We start from the raw sequence: 19,239 nt of genomic DNA, 5'->3' as shown, positions 1-19,239 counted from the left end.
CGAGACTCGAACTCGGGACCTTTGCCTTTCGCGGGCAAGTGCTCTACCAACTGAGCTACCGAAGCACGACTCACGCCCGGTACTCACAGCTTTACTTCTGCCAGTACCTCGTCTCCTACCTTCCAAACTTTACAGAAGCTCTCCTGCGAACCTTGCAGAACTAGCACTCCTGAAAGAAAGGATATTGCGGAGACATGGCTTAGCCACAGCCTGGGGGATGTTTCCAGAATGAGATTTTCACTCTGCAGCGGAGTGTGCGCTGATATGAAAGGAAGTTTCATATCAGCGCACACTCCGCTGCAGAGTGAAAATCTCATTCTGGAAACATCCCCCAGGCTGTGGCTAAGCCATGTCTCCGCAATATCCTTTCTTTCAGGAGTGCTAGTTCTGCAAGGTTCGCAGGAGAGCTTCTGTAAAGTTTGGAAGGTAGGAGACGAGGTACTGGCAGAAGTAAAGCTGTGAGTACCGGGCGTGAGTCGTGCTTCAGTAGCTCAGTTGGTAGAGCACTTGCCCGCGAAAGGCAAAGGTCCCGAGTTCGAGTCTCGGTCGGGCACACAGTTTTAATCTGCCAGGAAGTTTCATATCAGCGCACACTCCGCTGCAGAGTGAAAATCTCATTCCTGCTATCCTGAAAGTTCTCTGTTCTCCATTTATCTTCCTGTCAGTTCTCTTGGAATAACTGCCACTTCTTGGCTAATGACCTCTTTAAGTGCTTGCAGTGTTGCGGGATGATGTTTGCCCACAAGAGCCTTTTAAGTTTCCCCAAAGAAAAAAATCACAAGGTGATAAATCAGACAACCTTGAGGACCACGCGATGTCTCCTTGCAAAGAGACAAGATGACCAGGAACCAACTCGCGCAACATTTCCATAGAACATTGAGAGGTGCGGGATGTTGCTCCATCTTGCTGGAACCACACTTCTTGATCTTCATGATCTGCAATAAACTGGTTTAGCCTAGGCTGGAGGAAGGTCTCTTAGCTTGTGACAACAAGGGTTTGAATGAACCATTACCGTGTACCATCTTTTTTTAAAAACTACGGTCCCCACACAAAACATTCAGCAACGGCACACCAAACTGTTACATGAGGGCTGTGTGGCTGTGTAGTGGTCGCTAATGAATTTCACACAGGTTTTCTGCCGACCAGTAGCGGAAATTCTGTTTGCTTGCATTTCCTGATAAGTGGAAATTGGCCTCATCCGAAGAAATAAACAAAGCACCAGGTGGAATTTTACATTTTCCAGTGTTGTTGCAGACTGAGGACGACCAGTAAGTTTTCTTTTCAGTGCTGAACCTGTCTTTCTTAAGTTTGACACCCAGAGTTGAATAATTTCTCTATCCGGGATACGATCATGTTGGCCAAGTTCGAATCATCTCCAGAACGCTCGCTGAGTAGTAATCACAGAACCACCATTACGAATAAATTCCACAACAAACACATAAACTCACCAAGCCATGCTGTGGCACACACTGAAAATGGCACCAGATGAGGACAAAACACATTCCGCGTCAGTACCCTCACTGCAACTCGCATGCCAGCTACGTCAAATGCGGGAGGTTTCATGCTGGACCCTGTACTTCACTTCCGGTATAAACAAACTCTTTTTCTATACTGTTGGTAATCTTCACTTTGTTGCAGTGTTGTCCCACCATTATTTCTTCTGAATCAACAGCCTCTTCCAAGAGTTTCCTTTCAATTAACTTTTACTCTCTCTCTTCTTCTAACCTATTCTGTATTTGTGAACTATTCCATTCCTTCCTATTCACTACTTTTTCTCTGTTAGTTACTGATGAATAATCTTACAGTCCATTCTCCTCCTTTAAGAAACCCTGTCCTATAACCTCTTGTCTCATCTTTGGATTCTTCATTTTCATATTTTACATGCATGTCCTCATCTGGTGGCTTCTTTTTTTCGTCCTTCCTTTACATCTTTCTTTATTGACTAATGGTTCATTAATTCTCTAACATCGCTTCTTTCCTGGCAGTTGGATTCAGTCATACTATTATCTGCCATCTGTCCTACATATTCCAATTGTGTACTGTTGAACCTACTTTATCACCCTCATCATCCCTCAAAAAGGTCTCCTAGTCTGAATGTTGCTGTTAACTTATGGTCCATGTCTCACCTCCTCCTCACTCACATTATTGTCAAATTCATCTTCCAATTCTCTATCACACTTCCCCATATTTGAAACATTATCACTATTGCTCTTCTCAGCATTATCTACCTCCATTAACCCTGAATTACTTCTCTTATTCTTTCTTTTCTCTTGCTTCTCATGCAGCTTTCCAAAATTCCATTAAATTTTCATAACTCACAATTTCCCACCCCATTCTGAAAAATTATCACCTTAGCAAATTTTCCTTCATTGTCCACAATATTGAGTGCCCTATGAGCCTCCAGCTCCCTTATATTTCTGCTTTCCACATTATCACACCCAACTGTCCTTAGTTTTCTTCACACTGCATTGAATTTCTCAATCTATGTTTACTAGCTTTTTCCCATGCATACCGATACATATTATTTCGCAATCTTTCTCCCCTTGTGGTCAGAATACAAGGTTTAGCCCGTTTATCTAAGTAAACCCTGCCATATCCTTAGTTTCCATGGTACGAAGAAGGTCTTCTCTTTGTTTCTGCATTGGGGCGACCCCTTACTGAGACAGCTGGCCATTTTCCAAAAATGTGTTACCATTTTCATAGTACCCAATCCTACTTCTTCCTGTAGTACCATGACCACAATAGATCATCATAGTTTGCATCCCATATTCATAAATGGATTGACCATTCCTTGATATGTAACCCTCTGTGGAGCTCAACATCTACTCTGTGCCAGCCATCAATTTATCTCATATGCCTCAATAAATTGCTATATGTTGCGGCAATGCTCAAATGTTTCTGCATTTGCTTGAGGGGCATCTTAGACAGATTGAGGTCTTCTAGTATCCTACACAATCTTTCACAATATTTCTTCATGGAATATCTGAAGTTACTCCTACACTCAGGAGCATTTCTAAATCCTATTGATTCTCTCTTGTCCTTGGACCAGTACTTGGATCTAAATGTTATCATGAGTTCACCAAATTTATTGCATCCCTCTGGCACCTTGATTGCATATTCTTGGGTCTCTCCTGCCAGACAATGTTCCACTAGTCTTATGTTTTTGGAGCACCCTCCTGTCAATGACCAGCCAAATTCTTCTATAGATATCATAGGTTGAACATCCCCTTTTGGATCAAGTTCTTTGTCGTACCTAGTATGCTACTGAAGTTAATCTGGTCACCTTTCCTGTTTACTTTATTTTTGAAATTAGTGAATATTCCACTGATCTTGTCTGCATCAGCCTTAATTTGTTTAATTTCACCTATGTTTTTCTTTACTACTTCTAACACATTATTCTCTTGATTCTCTATCCTTTTCTCTACTTCTGTCATTTGATTTTTGTTTCCTTAATCTCTTTCATGATAGCTTCATTCTCTGTAGCCATTTTGGTATTCAGTGTTTCAGTTACTTCAGACCTGGTTCCCATTTCTTCTTGCACTGAATGCTGACTCACATCAACCTTTTTCAACTCTGTCTGAAAGATATTCATGTTTGACTTTATTTTTGTTTTCATTTCTGTTTTGAATGTGGCCATACTGGCATTCACCTCTTATCTGAATACACCCATTTGTGATTGCAAACTATTTATTTTTGTTTTGACATCACCTAATCTCATATTTATGGTTTCTAGTTTTGACCCTCGATATCCTGTTTTCAAATCCAACTTGGAATTCACTGATCCTATTGTTGGTAGTAAGTGTTGACAAGAAGCTGCCAGTCTTATATCTGCAATGACCAGAATATTGGCACTCCTTGACTCCCCAATATTCTGACTCCAACCACTTTCCATTACGCAATCTTCCTTCCTCTTTATTTCACTCTGATCTATATCTAATTTTTCCTTTCCTGCCTTCACTACCTGATTTTCCCTTCAGTATTTCGAACTTCAGATATTTTCTCCACAGATTCTGGTCAAGGACTCTTGACTAATCAGTTATACAAGTCCTTTCACAGCTGCCATTTGTAATGTTAACAACTGCCTTGTGATTTTTCTACAAACTCACACTACCGAATTCAGTACATTAAAAGTCATTTACACCACTAACACGTCCACTAACCATATCCTTCAGAGTAGAAGCAAGTTTTGGAAACATAAGCTTATGGAATATACCCTCCTATACAATGTCCCTAACTTTTTTTGAGCCATCAGTCTTCTGACTGGTCTGATGTGGCCTGCCACAAACTCCTCTCCTGTGTCAACCTCTTCATCTCACACTAGCTCTTGCACCCATTATTTGCCAAATTATCTGCCCAATATTTTGGGAGGACACTACTCACCCGCACAGAAGTCAAACACAATATATACTACCACCATGACGAATAACAATGGATTCGATGCAGTGCCAATTGCAAAAAGAGTAAAATACACAACAAAAATAATTTGAACAAGTTACGTATCATTAAAACTGAAACTGCAGCAAAATTTAATCATTGAGGGCAGAAGAACTGAATTTAAAATGTTTAGGGGTCAAATAACAAGACTGCGAAGTTCTGCATTAACATAATCTGAACTCTTCTTCAATTTGGTTACAACATTGGGTTCTTACTTATGTGATTTGGCACTGGCAGAAGCAGCAGGTAATATCACCAGTCTGTTAGCCTTTGTTATGGGATAAACTGCAGTCTCCAGAGCTGTGATTGAGAGCAGGCCCTCGCTTATTCCAACTGGTGGAGGCTGAAATAGTCTAGCACAGCTGGCCATTAATGCACAGCAAGAAAGCATTGTATGGCCCTATCAGTGGATGCCAGCTTGGTGTTGCACTTTTAGCAACCTGACATCTCCTGTGTTTCCCCTTCTGCCAATGTGTGACAATTGTTTCGTGTCCTGTCTTGGCCTGTTGAAATTCTACTGCCTCCCACCACTGTCATTAGATGGCATAAGATGGTTTAGGGGTGGCTCAAAGATGGAAAGAGCCACAATATTACATCATTACATGATACCACTACATATAGTTGCCCCCCCCCCCCCCCCGGCCCCCCTGTGGCAGGAAAATCACTGTAGGAAACAAGAGAAATTCACAGTCAAAGAGTGCAATGACCCAAGCATTGCTTGAACAACATGACATAATCAGCCTCAAAAATTGTCTAGTATGTTCTACACGAACAGCAAACCCATCTGTGCTATCAACAGACGTCATACTCGGCCATGTATATTTTATTTCACATTTTGACTTTTCTACTTGCTTCCTATAACATTGTATAGACTTTCCCCAGTTTTCGAGATGAAGGCCTTTTACCAACAAAGTGCACTTCAAAACAGCCTTATTTGAGAATGAAATGAACCTCCATACCACACATTCCCATGAATTTCAGTACACCTGAAGTATTAATGTATGAAGCGTATCATTGACTGTGGTTTGATTGATCCCTTTTCCCAACCTATCAGATTGAAGGTACCTGATTTTCCTGTAAACAGTAGCTACCCCTCCCCTCTTGATTCTTTAGAGCAGCAATCTCCCATAAATAAAGCAGCTTCAATGTCATATTACTTTACAAATTAATTAAATGTTTGAGGTGTATGCAAGAGACAATTTTAAAAAGGTTTCAAATTATTTGTACAGTTTCTTGAAAGTTACTACGTGATCTCATTCTCAAATACTGGATAAATATAGTCTGAGTAATTTGTGCATTATGCTGCTACAAGACATACACAGGATTTCCAATCAAGGAGTCCCTGGTTTCAAAATTATGTGTCTGGAAAACTAAAGTTAACAGACATATGCAACAAACTCTATGCTTACTGTGAAACCTGTAAGAATTTTATGAAGTTACAAAATAATTTGAAAAGCTGCCAACAGCTGGAGTTGTGATCGCAATATGTATTTCCTATAAATAGAGTGCTGCAGCTCAGAGCAATCAGTTCCACAGTTGAAACATGAAAGGTGATACAAACACAAGACAAGGTGCAGTTTTCAAAACACAATTTAAAGTTCCAAAAACCATTTGCAAATTCTTTGCCAAATTCCAACAGAGAGGCAGTGTGGCTGATGATCTAATGGGGAATGTTGGGCCCAGGCAAACTGTAGTTATTCCTGAAAATGTTGATATGGTCTCTGGAATTATTCAGCAAAATCCACAGAAATCTGTCTGAAGAGCTGCATCACAGACTGGTCTGAAGTGTTCCAGCACACTGAAAGCACTGAGACAGAGCTTACACATCCATTCAAAATCCAAAGGCACCAGGCCATACCTGTACAGGTTGTGCAACAGGGAACCAACTTTGTGAACCAGATTCTCATGACAATTGATAATGAAGGATTTGATGCTGGCTGGAGCTGGTTAACAGATGAAGCACACATCCACCTCAATGGAGTCATGACTAAACAAAACTGGCAATTTTGGGGTTTCCAAATTCCCCATTTGTGTGAAGTGAAACCACTGTATCCTCCCAAAGTTATACATTGGGCTGCAGTGTTCAGCATATGAATTATTGGCCCTTTTTTCATGCAAGAAAAATCACCAGTGAATGTTACACTGCAGTTTTGAAACAACATTGGAGGATCGACCAGGCTGCGAGTGGTTCATGCAAGATGAGGCCAGACCACATTGCACTGAAGTGTTTCGCTTTTTGGATGAAAACTTTGGGAATGGAGACATTGTGTCACATTATTGCAAATTTGCTGGTGAGGGGATGGATTGGTCTCCATACCTGCCTGATTTAACTCTTTGTGACTACTTTTTATGGGGCACATTGAAAGACACTGTCTACTGGAACGATCCCATTACAATGGATGAGCTTGAATCGGCAACCTGTGATTTGATGACACATTTCATTATTTCTTTGTACCACCACCATGCTGTGAGTGGTGGACATTGACAATATTGTGATGTGATTGCAAAGACTACTTGCAGTTGACGAGTTTAATTACACACACTAATACTGTATGAGCCTCTATGGCATATGGTGCCATATGTTAGCAGATTTTTGAACTACTATGAAAAATCTATATAAAATTCTTACAGCTTTCTAACAAAAATTTTATGCTATACTATATATCAATCTGAGTTTTCGAGATATTTAATTTTGAAATCATGGTCTCCTTCCCTGGACACTTTGTACATAGTTTCTGACTTCAGTATTCATCTTATAGTATTCACCTTTAACATACGATTATACCTCTAAAGAGCAGAATATGACAAGATTTTAAATTTTTAAAACCAGTCAATAATTTGATGATATCTGAAAAATCAAATTTTTGTTTCCCCTTGAAGCTGTTAGAAGGCAACCTGCAATTTGGATTAGATGACTTTTTCAGCCTTTTAATAATACAGAGGCTGGAGTTCTTAAAAGACATGCCACTGATCATTTGCGAAGAAACGTGGTTTGAAATGCAATGGCTTGCCAGCACATTTTGCATATCCCATACAAAATCAACACAAAATTAAGGACTTGTCATCACAATCTTCAGGTTTGAAATGTTAGGCTTTTTGTAGTGCTGATACATGAGGATACTTGTTTGTGATACCCCCTGTACAGATGGAAGAAGACCTAGTACCACACTGGTACTCAACTGTCTGCAAGTGTGGTACCTGTTTCATGTACAGCCAATCCATCTCTTCCTCACATCTGCAGCATATCTTAGTGTACAAGTGGCTTCGTGTAGACCTCATATAACAATATAATGGTGTATTCATGGTATTACCTGCCTCCTCAATTATAAAGGTTGTGTTCTTAAATTATATATTTCTCTTCCAGGTTTCCATGAGCCTGACCCAACGGTATCCTGACACTACCTTCTTCAACAGTAATTTACAATACTGCTGCAGCTAATAATTTCCACCTTATTGTTCCATACACTCTTAAGATTTAAATTTTCTCCTTCTGTTTCATTATTGCATGATCTTTCTTCAATCTCCCATGCCTGCCAGCCACAATACATATCTAAAAAAAATCTTGTCAGTGGTAGCAGCAATGCATCTCAAAAGAAAAGAAATGATCTCCACAGATGTAACATACCTGATCCAGGTTGGGTCCAAGTGTAGTCATCACAGTTCTCTTCAAGGATTGCCGGCTCATCTGGTGTGAGAGAGTGGCCAGTCCCATAGCGTGCACCAGTGGGACAGCCCTGATCTCCATCTCCACCCCATCCATCGCCCTCATCAATGGACAGCGATGATCCAGCAGAATCAGTTGAACAAGCACCAGAATTTGGACTGCAAAACAATATTTAATACACCCTAAAATTTAGTACATAAATGTTAAACTGCTGTCTTAAAAAGAGCAGATAATGGTGATCCATGATTTATCCAAAACCAAATTAAGTCTTAAGTCTATCATGAATTTTTGTATGGCAATTCCTCCCAAGATGATGTAATTTACAAGAGTCTTTATTTTAGATTTCAGAAATCTCACTTTTTATGACCGTTTGAGAGAGTGTCTGGTAGCATTTACCTTACCTGAGTTGGTATAATGACACATGATGGGCATTTGTGAATAGAGTTTTGTCTACAGCCATATGTATGCTGCTACCACAGAGTGTGATTCAATTCATATGATATCAATGCAAAATTTTCTATGGCTGCAAATCCATGTATTAAAATAATGTATTGTGAAAACAAAACCTTTCCCGGTATATACATTGAATATTTTGTGGGAATGTGGCCAGATAGAATTATCCTAATGAGTGAATACATTGGCAGGTAACCTTTTCTACAGACACTTAATGTAACACAACCTGCTTGAGGTTTACAATTTACATCCAACTAGTACGTGTGTGTGTGTGTGTGTGTGTGTGTGTGTGTGTGTGTGTGTGTGTGTGCGCGCGCGCGCGCGCGCGCGCTCGCGCTTGTGTGGGTGTGGGTGAGCACATGCATGCGCGCGTGTGCCACTTACCAATTCAATCTTGATAGATTCTCTTAGAATGGAGGTGACAATGTTTGTAATGTAGCACAGGAACATATTAAAACTTTTGTGGGACCAACAGCATTAACACTAGCAACATGACCAACAGCATTAACACTAGCAACATACATCTGCATCTACACTCCGAAAGCCACCTTATGGCGTGTGGTGCAGGGTACTTTGTGTGCCATTATCACTTCCCTGCTCTCCTGCTCCACTAACAAATGGTGCATGTGATGAACTACTGTCAGTCAGCCTCCATGTGAGCTCGGATCTTTCTTATTTCACCTTCATGATCTTTTCGAGAGATATATGCAGGATGATGCAATATATTAGTTAACTATTCTAGGAATGTACATACTAGGAATTTTGGCAGTATATCACTCTGCAGTGTGTAATGCATCTCTTGTGGTGCCTGCCAAAAGAGCTGGACTAACATAACTTCAACATTTTGATGTTTACTAAACATACCTGTATTTGTGTTTTTCTGCTCCTCAACTACACAACAAAGCAAATGACATCACCTTAGTGAATATGAGAAACTGCTAAATAACATACAGGAGTTTGGCAAAAATAATGTGAACATCCTGTTAATGACACATTTTAACTGATGTTTATCTTCAGACACCTCCATAATTCACTGACACATTCATTTTCCTGGTGTTGGTCTACTGTTTTATTTGACCTGAAATTACTTCAAAAGTAAACTGTTGGTGCCTATTTAGTCTGGCCATTCACAGCAATGGTTATGCAGTATCTACAAGAGTTCATATGAAAAGTTTTATGGTAAACACAATGGGGGAAAAAAAGTAAAACTCGCTGAGAGGCAATAGGGTATTAATGATGACTGTGAAGTAAAATGGTATTAAAGACACTGGTTGTTTCTAATAAGACCACTGCCACAAAAGTTACTGTTGAAATAATGTGTGTCTACACAAGAAGTCACTAGAAACACACTATATCAACTAATAATGGTTTTAAAACTGCAATGAAGTTTACCTCACAGGACTAGATCCAACAGGAGGAGAATGGGATATACCACGGCCATATACAGAAGTGGGACGGTGACCATGGCCAGGCACCAGATGACCACCTCGGGAGGCTCCCAGAATTCCAGGCAGTGGTTGAGGGTGACCTTCACTCGTTGTACGGGCCCTCGAAGGCAAGCTGTCACACCTTTCACGTCCCTGACCAGTTGAACCTATGACAAAATGTACAAATGAATATTAGTTGCTTGACTTCTATATCTTTTCTAATGTAAGCCAGTTTGTTCCCACAAAATCATTTTTAGCTGTAACAGAGCTAAACCATAAGATATAGAGGACAAATGTAGTGCAATTCTTCTACAAGCATTCTACATTTATCTAGTCAACTTGTACATCTAAAATGCAATTAAACTAATTGGTGGAAGATACACCACATGATGTGCAAGAGATGTAGTGCTTAACTGATATACATAGAATAGCTTTAATAAATATTATTTTCGCAATGAATGAACAATAAATTCTTCAGTGCTTTGTGCTGGTTTCGTGCAATTCACTGATGGCATGTTAAACTGTGATGTAATTGAAATATGGTGGTTCTCTGAAGTACCCATCCTGGCTGCTAAAATCTTTTGCCATTTCTAGTACTGATCACATTATGCAATGTAATCATTTACCCTGTGATGCAAAGAGGTGTCAACGTATGGTCGCTCTCTCATGGACCCATCAAGTAATATCTTCAGGAGGCAATTAACAAGGCAAAATAAGTGTGTGGAGTATGCCAGAAAGTAATGGCAAGCAAGGAAGAACTGCATACTATGATTCACTAAGGAACATTTGATCTATGTGGTACTTGGCCATTACTCTCATGCAACACTGCAATTACATGAAAAATCAATATTGGATGATAATTATCATTACAAAGACTGAATAATGTAGGTAGCCCAGATTCTGTTTCAAAAAACATCTCTATTCACGAAAAAGACATTGCCACTCATGTACCTCTTATTTCATAAGGGAGGCAATATGCATCTTTTTTATGCACACAAACAGATTCATACAAAGTTTTGATTCAACTTTCAGTTATGCTGAGAATCAATCTACATCTACATAGATACACTGCAAGTCACTGTACGGTTTGTGGTGGAGGGTACGCTGTACCACTACTTGTCATTTCCCTTCCTGTTCCACTCGCAAACAGATCAAGGGAAAAACAACTGTCTGAACGCCTCCATATGAAACCTATTTTCTCGTGTCTCATCTTCGTGGTCTTTATGTGCGATGTATGTTGGTGACACTAGAATCATTGAGCAGTCAGCTTCAAATGCCAGTTCTCTAAATTTTCTCAATAGTGCTTCTCGAAAAGAACGTTGCCTTCCCTCCAGGGATTCCCATATGAGTTCCCAAAGCATCTCTGTAACACTTACATGTTCTTCGATTCTGCCAATAACAAATCTAGCAGCCTGCCACTGAATTGTTTTGATGTCTTTCTTCAATCTGACCTGGTGCAGATCCTAAACAATTGAGCAGTATTTAAGAATAGGTTGTACCAGCGTCCTACATGCGGTCTCCTTTACAGGTGAACCACTCTTCCCTAAAATTTTCTCAATAAACCAAAGTTTACCATTCGCTTTCCCTACCATAGTTCTCACATATTCGTTCCACCTCATATTGCTTTGTAATGTTACGCTCAGATATTTCAATGACTTGATTATGTCCAGCAGGACACTAGTAATACTGTATCTGAACATCACAATTTGTTCTTCCTACTCATCCGCATTAACTTACATTTTTCCACATTTACGGCTACCTGCCATTCATCACACCAACTGGAAATTTTATCTAAGTCACTCAACTTCGACACCTTACCGTACACCACAGCACCATCAGGAAACAACTGCAGACTGCTGGCCACTCTCCCCACCAAATCATTTATTTATATAGAGACCAAGAGCTGTCCTACCACACTTTCCTGGGGCACTCCAGGGTTCTATTATTTAAGAAGTCTTCGAGCCACTCCCATATCTGTGAATTTATCCTACATGCTCGTACCTTCATCAACAGCCTGCAATGTGTCACCGTGTCGAATGCTTTCCAGAAATCAAGAAATATGGACTCTACCTGTTGCCCTTCATCCATTGTCCTCAGTATTTCATGTGAGAAAAGGGCAAGCTGAGTTTTGCACAAGCAATACTTTCTAAAACATTGCTGATTCGTGCACATAAGCTTCTTAGACTCAAGAAAGTTTATTATAATCAAAATGAGAATATTTTCCAAGAATTCTGCAGTAAACCAATTGGATTAAACACTCATAAAGTAAATTAATGGAACCAACTAAGAGGCAACAACAAGAAATATCAGTCCAAATCACTCAGAAATGCTTAACTTTCAATGTAATGTTGTGATAAATGAAAAATTTAAGCCAAACAGGGATTCGCAGCCAGATCTTGTGTTTATCACTAGCAGTCAACTTAATTGTTAACCTATGACAGTATGACTGTTGTTTCTGCCAATTACTTCAAACACAAGTTCTGACTGAATTACACAGTGACAATGTTATATTAAATGAAGTATTTATTTATTTATTTAATGTTATATTAAATGAAGTATTTATTTATTTATTTATTTATTTTGAAGCTTAACTGAAATTCAAATGACACCTGAATTCAAAAACACTCTTTACATAAAGCGGACAGATCTAGTTTGACCATTGAATATGCAACAAACAATTTTGGAGTTTCAGTTCTAATTAACTAAAAGCCAGAAATTCTTATAGGAAAGAGGTGGCAGTGGGTTAAAACTCTATCTCAGTCCAACTGGAAAAATAACATCATGGTTAAATGTCCCACAGATGACAAAGTCATTTAAGGTCACATTGAATTGGAAGAGCAATGTCAGTGAAGGACAAGGAAATAGGCTTGAGTCCTGTCTAGCATAGAATATTCAAATTCTGTGGAATTTATTACAGCTTTTCATGTGTCATAATGGATCTTCACTTATTATGCCTGACTTTCCTTGACTGGTGATGTGATTTGGGAGAAGAAGACCATTGACAGCATATTTACCCTAGTGTATGATTTCCTCCTAGTGTATGATTTGCTAACTGAAAATAAACATACTTAGTTTGATAGTTACTCAGCTAAGCATAGTAAACATACAATTTAATAAATTATGTGACACAAACACTGTCCATTGCTTACCTTCATGCACCAAAATATTTAGTACTGCTAATAGAAACATATGAAAGTGAAAATTATACATTCTTACATTTTGGAACTAACACTAATATATGTACGAATAGGTCCGTCTCATCCTTGGGACTAAGTGACCTGATCTTTCTTTTTAATGTTTCCAAACTTATGCCCCCTGTCCTCTGTCAGCTAAGAAGCTATTAGTTTCAGAAGCTAGTGCATGTATCACTTTTATATGTGTCTATTGGCAGTACTGATATTTCTCTTGAAAGTGAGTACCGGCCAGCCTTGTCATCTCATTATTTATTAGTTTTCTTGACTGAATTTTCCTTTGATACAGTAACACAACTTGTCATTATCAATTAAAGTGAATAACATCAAATGTTACTGTACACATGCAGACTGGAAAATTTATGTCTCACTCATTTAAAGACTGCAGTAACAGAGTTCCACAGCAGCACAGCACAGCCGGCACCAGGTAGAAAGGAAAGAAATAAGGCAACCCATATGTGTTAAGTTCTCTCACAGTGACAACAAATAAATACTGCATATAAAACTATAGCGCAGCCCCCCCCCCCTCCCTACCCCTACCCTGTCCTGTTGTAAAGCCAGACGAATAAAATGTCAAAACCTCTTCTCATATGCTTTCTTTCAATACACTTACACTGCTAATATTAGAAAATGCCGAAACCCTTTGGCACAGCTTTGGAAAATAGTGCGTCACTCAACCATTCAATGAGGAATTCTATCTGACAAATAATACATTTAATAAGCGGAAATGCTAGTTCAACTCAAAATACATCACCAACTAGGAGAAAAAAGTTTTCTGAGATATATGAGCAGATACTTCTTAGATATAATTTACATTATACAAAGTAAGCTACGTGAAATTACAAACTATTGAAAATTCTGAGCCCTAAGCAAAATATACCATCGTCTACTGATATACATAGTTACAGATGCAAACCAAATTGTAACAGCAATGAAAATCTTACACATTAACACTTACTAGGAACCTGAAGTACGCCACAAGTACCAAGTTCTTACATTAATCTATCAGATTTATACTTACCTATAGCTAGTTTAAAGGATAAATTTCTTGTAACAAGTAATATAATAGATTATCAGTAGTCAATTAGTTTCACACTAACCTGTGTACATATGCTGTAGCTATGGCCTGAAATATCATTGTGGAAAGTTTACAAGCAATTGCTTTTGCATCTCTGCTGCTACTACTATCTATCAGATATTAAGGACAATCCCTGTGTCTTCCACATTCACAAAGCATGTTTGCATGTCAGTTCCTCAGGGTCACATTAAACCATTACAATTCACATGTGAGTCATCTTGACTATTGCTGTATATTCACTTCAATCTAGGATGACAGCATGCCCAAGAGCATGAAAATTAATTTTGCACACAACTCTAAACAGTAGTAATATATTTTGTCATTCTGTAATTAAGTACATCAAAGAATATCAAATAAGTGGATAATATGCAGCACTTTGACTCACATCTCTGTTTATTTTTTATTTAAGCACTGATCTCCAAAACTAAGAATGGAAATGTGTGCTCGAATGTAAACCAACTGAAGATGGGCACACGTTCAAAACCAGTTGTACGTTAAATATAACCATCTTCTTCTGTGAGTAGTAGCTGTTATTATTCTACACCCAATAAACGAACAGTGGAAAATCCAGGATGTAATGTAACAATATTATGAAAACGAAAGTTGCTACTCACCATATACCAGAGATGCTGAGTTGCAGGCAGGCACAGCAAAAAGATTGTCACAAATAAAGCTTTCAGCCATTAAGGCCCTCGTCAACAATAGGCGACGACGACGACACACACACACACACACACACACATATACGCACGCACACAACTGCAGTCTCAGGCAACTGAAACCAGCTGTGTAAGAGTTGCATTGGCGTGTGTGTGTGTGTGTGTGTGTGTGTGTGTGTGTGTGTGTGTGTGTGTGTGTGTTGCCTATTGCTGACATAGGCCTTAATGGTAAAAAGCATTGTCACAGTCTTTTTGTTGTGCCTATCTGCATCTCAGCTTCTCCGCTATATGGCGAGTAGCAACTTTCCTTTTCATAATATTGTTATAAAGGAACCGTCATGGAGTTCAACTGCATCCGTTATGGATAAAACACTAAAATTTTGAAGAATGAACCTATTGATACTGCTGTGTATCACTGTTAATGTACAACTAGCACTGCAAGTGAAATAATCCAAGACAGGAACGTGAGGTACTGAATTCAAGCCTGAGGGCAAAGAGTAAAGCAGGCATTAGTATTTTCAGCAGCAAGTACCGTGAGTGAACGGAACAGCTAAGCTAGTTTCCAAACACAATACACAAAACACATCCCAACAACATCTGCATTGTTTTGCAGGTATTTTCAAGAGCAATACAGATTCAAACCAGCCTTCAGGCTAGAGACAACACACAATGAGCTGACTGTACAGCCAGTTTTAAATTTGATGGTCGAGTGGGTCACACGACAAAAAATCCAACTTTTTGCAGGTTTAACCCTGGCTGACCTTAGGATATTTTATGCCATAAATAACTTCTTTCATCTTCGGTATAACTTGTCTGTGTGAAAAATGTTGAGTTGCACCATGGTTCAAATTTTATATTAAACTGTGGATTTCCTTGTAACAAGCTTCATGTACCAGTTCACAGGTCAGAGGAATGTAATGACATATACCACCACCTTCAAGAGGGCCATAACACTTGTGTTTAAATGAACCTCTAATTTGAGAGCAGTTTCTTTTGCTCCACCCGTACAAACATTTATACATGAGTATGGATCAAATACAAATGAGCTTTTCTGAATTGCATACCCACTGGCCCATTGGACATCTGATGTGCTTGAGCTGAGAGAGAGAGAGAGAGAGAGAGAGAGAGAGAGTCACAGAAAAAGGCAAAGTAGTTAGAAATTTATTCACCAGAATCAACCTTTCATTGTGTAATCAAGTGCACTGTTTTGAAATTTTCTATCATTAAAACAGTGTACTGTTCAAGAACTCCAACCCTGGAACCTTGCATTGTCTTTAATTGTCAACACAATTAATGACAGAGCTACTCATGACCCATTCTCACAGCTTCATTTCTGCCAGTACCTCTTTCCTATCTTCTAAACTTTACAGAAGCTTTCCTGCACGTTTTTCTGCCCTCCTGAGACAAAGGACTGTATGAAGTACTAGCTTAGCCACAGTATTAACTTTTGTACAGGGAACACAATGTTATGCCTGACAAATTTTAATTATTGTTATAATTCTATGCTGCCTCCTCCAACCAATTATGACTCACCTAACTGCTGTTGTCTTCCTTGTTCTCACCTCTTAATTGCAGTGGCAGTCAATAGCCTCATAATGAAAGAAGATAGTGCACTGACAAATATTTGGAGCAAAGTAAAAGAGAAAACCATAGACACCTTTCATAAGTGTCTTTAAATTTTTCCCGAGGAGCTTGCAGCAAATGATATTAATACGTACCGATTCTTGGGGCTGTGATGCCTGCCCCCGATCGCCGACCACCTCTGGGGGTGGGGGTGGGGGCAGGGGCAGAGGGTGCAGGGCTCACACCAGTGTCGTCACTCAGTGGAAATGAGTATGTGCGCTGATGGTTCACAGGCGTCGCAGGACTTACACACATTGCTGCAACACACTTCCTCTCAGGTTTGGTTTGCTATTCCACCACCAAGAACTCACCATAACAACCAGCTGGACTGGTGGACTAAGTTAATGGAGGTTGAAGGGGGATGGAAGAAAGTACACAGTTATCCACAGGAAGTGCAACTGTCCTTCTAATAGATGCACGTCACTTGCAAATAGTAAGGAAGTACGTTATGTCAACTATGGTGATAAAAAGAGACTCTCATCAATAAGAAATGTCTCACTTTCAAAAGCACGAGTACATTAATTATTTTCCTTGTTGTTATTGTTTGTTTTTTTAATTCTGCACAAATAAAGAGTTAACTCTAAACTGAATAGCAGTAAATATGTTAACACTTAAACGACACCTAAGGTCATTCTGACACACTTCAAATACATGGTCCAGTAGAACTGTAACACAGATCATCATCATCATCATCATCATCATCATGTTATTTATGAATGGCTTTTTAATTATTATTTTTATTTTTCAGTACAGACTATTTCCACTGCAAAGTATGGCTGCAGATGATGCTCATTAATTTGTCTGTAAATTGAGTATTTTTGTATTTATGCTGTGTGAAACTGAATGGATTAAAGTGCCTTCAACACAAAAGACATGACAAAAATCCACAGGAATTAAGTTGTGTTAGAAGCCATGACAGCAAACCCACTTGCATAGACTAAGAAGTCATGCTGGTAAAACAAATAAAAGTAATAAGAGAGTATGCACATTATGAGTCTTATCTTTATTGTCACAAAATGTATATCCCCTATATTGTGCTGTCATTGTGCACTTAAAATTATTTATTGTGGTTACAATTATACACTACTGGCCATTAAAATTGCTACGCCAAGAAGAAATGCAGATGATACAGGGGTATTCATTGGACAAATATATTATACTAGAACTGACGTGATTACAAATGGCTCTGAGCACTATGGGAGACATGTGATTACATTTTCACACAATTTGGGTGCGTAGATCTTGAGGAATCAGTACCCAGAACAACAACCTCTGGCCGTAATAACGGCCTTGATACGCCTGGGCATTAACTCAAACAGAGCTTGGAGGTGTGTACATGTACAGCTGCCCATGCAGCTTCAACATGATACCAGAGTTCATCAAGAGTAGTGACTGGCGTATTGTGACGAGTCAGTTGCTCGGCCACCATTGACCAGACGTTCTCAGTTGGTGAGAGATCTGGAGAATGTGCCAGCCAGGCCAGCAGTCGAACATTTTCTGTATCCAGAAAGGCCCGTACTGGACCTGCAACATGCGGTCATGCATCATCCTGCTGAAACGTAGGGTTTCAGAGGGATCGAGTTAAGGGTAGAGCCACGGGTCATAACACATCTGAAATGTAACGTCCACTGTTCAAAGTGCCATCAATGCGAACAAGAGGTGACCAAGACGTGTAACCAATGGCACCCCATACCATCACGCCAGGTGATACACCAGTATGGGACAAATACATGCTTCCAATGAGCATTCACTGTGATGTCGCCAAACATGGATGCGACCATCATGATGCAGTAAACAGAACCTGGATTCATCCGAAAAAATGACATTTTGCCATTCGTGCACCCAGGTTCGTCACTGGGTACACCATCGCAGGCGCTCCTGTCAGTGATGCAGCGTCAAGGGTAACCGCAGCCATGGTGTCTGAGCTGATAGTCCATGCTGCTGCAAATGTCGTCGAACTGTTTGTGCAGATGGTTGTTGTCTTGCAAATGTCCCCATCTGTTGACTCAGGGATCGAGACGTGGCTGCACGATCTGTTACAGCCATGCGGATAAGATGCCTGTCATCTCGACTGCTAGTGATACAAGGCCATAGGGATCCAGCACGGCGTTCCGTATTACCCTCCTGAACCCACTGATTCCATATTCTGCTAACAGTCATTGGATCTCGACCAATGCGAGCAGCAATATTGCGATATGATAAACTGCAATTGCGAGGTACGCATTTCTCCTCCTTACACGAGGCATCACAACATCATTTCACCAGGCAATGCTGGTCAACTGCTGTTTGTGTATGAGAAATCAATTGGAAACTTTCTCCATGTCAGCACGTTGTATGTGTCGCCACCGGCACCAACCTTGTGTGAATGCCCTGAAAAGCTAATCATTTGCATATCACAGCATCTTATTCCTGTCAGTTAAATTTCGCATCTGTAGTACGTCATCATCGTTGTGTAGCAATTTTGATGGCCAGTAGTGTATTAAACATTGTTGAGTTAGAAACTAGGCCTACAGTAGTATAATTCTGCCCTATTAGGAGTTCAGACAATGTGCCTTATGGCAGCATATACAAAAAATTGGGGCTCTGCAGTTAGTGCTACAAAGAGAGAAAATTTCAGTTATCACAAAACCATAATGTTTGTGAATATATTATTGGTTTCGGATTCAATCTGTGGACTGCTGAATAACTTTTTTCTGGCAATAGTTTGGTG

The 19,239-nt window shown here is 39.6% G+C and overlaps 1 protein-coding gene across 1 annotated transcript in view; it reads right to left on the bottom strand.

Annotated features, from left to right (window-relative positions):
- LOC126158988 (insulin receptor substrate 1) overlaps positions 1-19,239 on the bottom strand; it is a 220,438-nt gene that overhangs the window by 99,219 nt on the left and 101,980 nt on the right. Inside the window, exons 9-10 of the mRNA XM_049916480.1 lie at positions 9,944-10,145; positions 8,060-8,256 (exon numbers count right to left, since the gene is read on the bottom strand). Coding sequence (XP_049772437.1) covers positions 8,060-8,256; positions 9,944-10,145 — 399 coding nt within the window. The remainder of the gene's footprint in view (positions 1-8,059; positions 8,257-9,943; positions 10,146-19,239) is intronic.

Source organism: Schistocerca cancellata, chromosome 2 (genome assembly GCF_023864275.1).
Source record: "Schistocerca cancellata isolate TAMUIC-IGC-003103 chromosome 2, iqSchCanc2.1, whole genome shotgun sequence".
Taxonomy (NCBI): domain Eukaryota; kingdom Metazoa; phylum Arthropoda; class Insecta; order Orthoptera; family Acrididae; genus Schistocerca; species Schistocerca cancellata.
The sequence above is the reverse complement of the archived record's forward strand: the minus strand, read 5'-3'. Positions and strand labels throughout refer to the sequence as shown.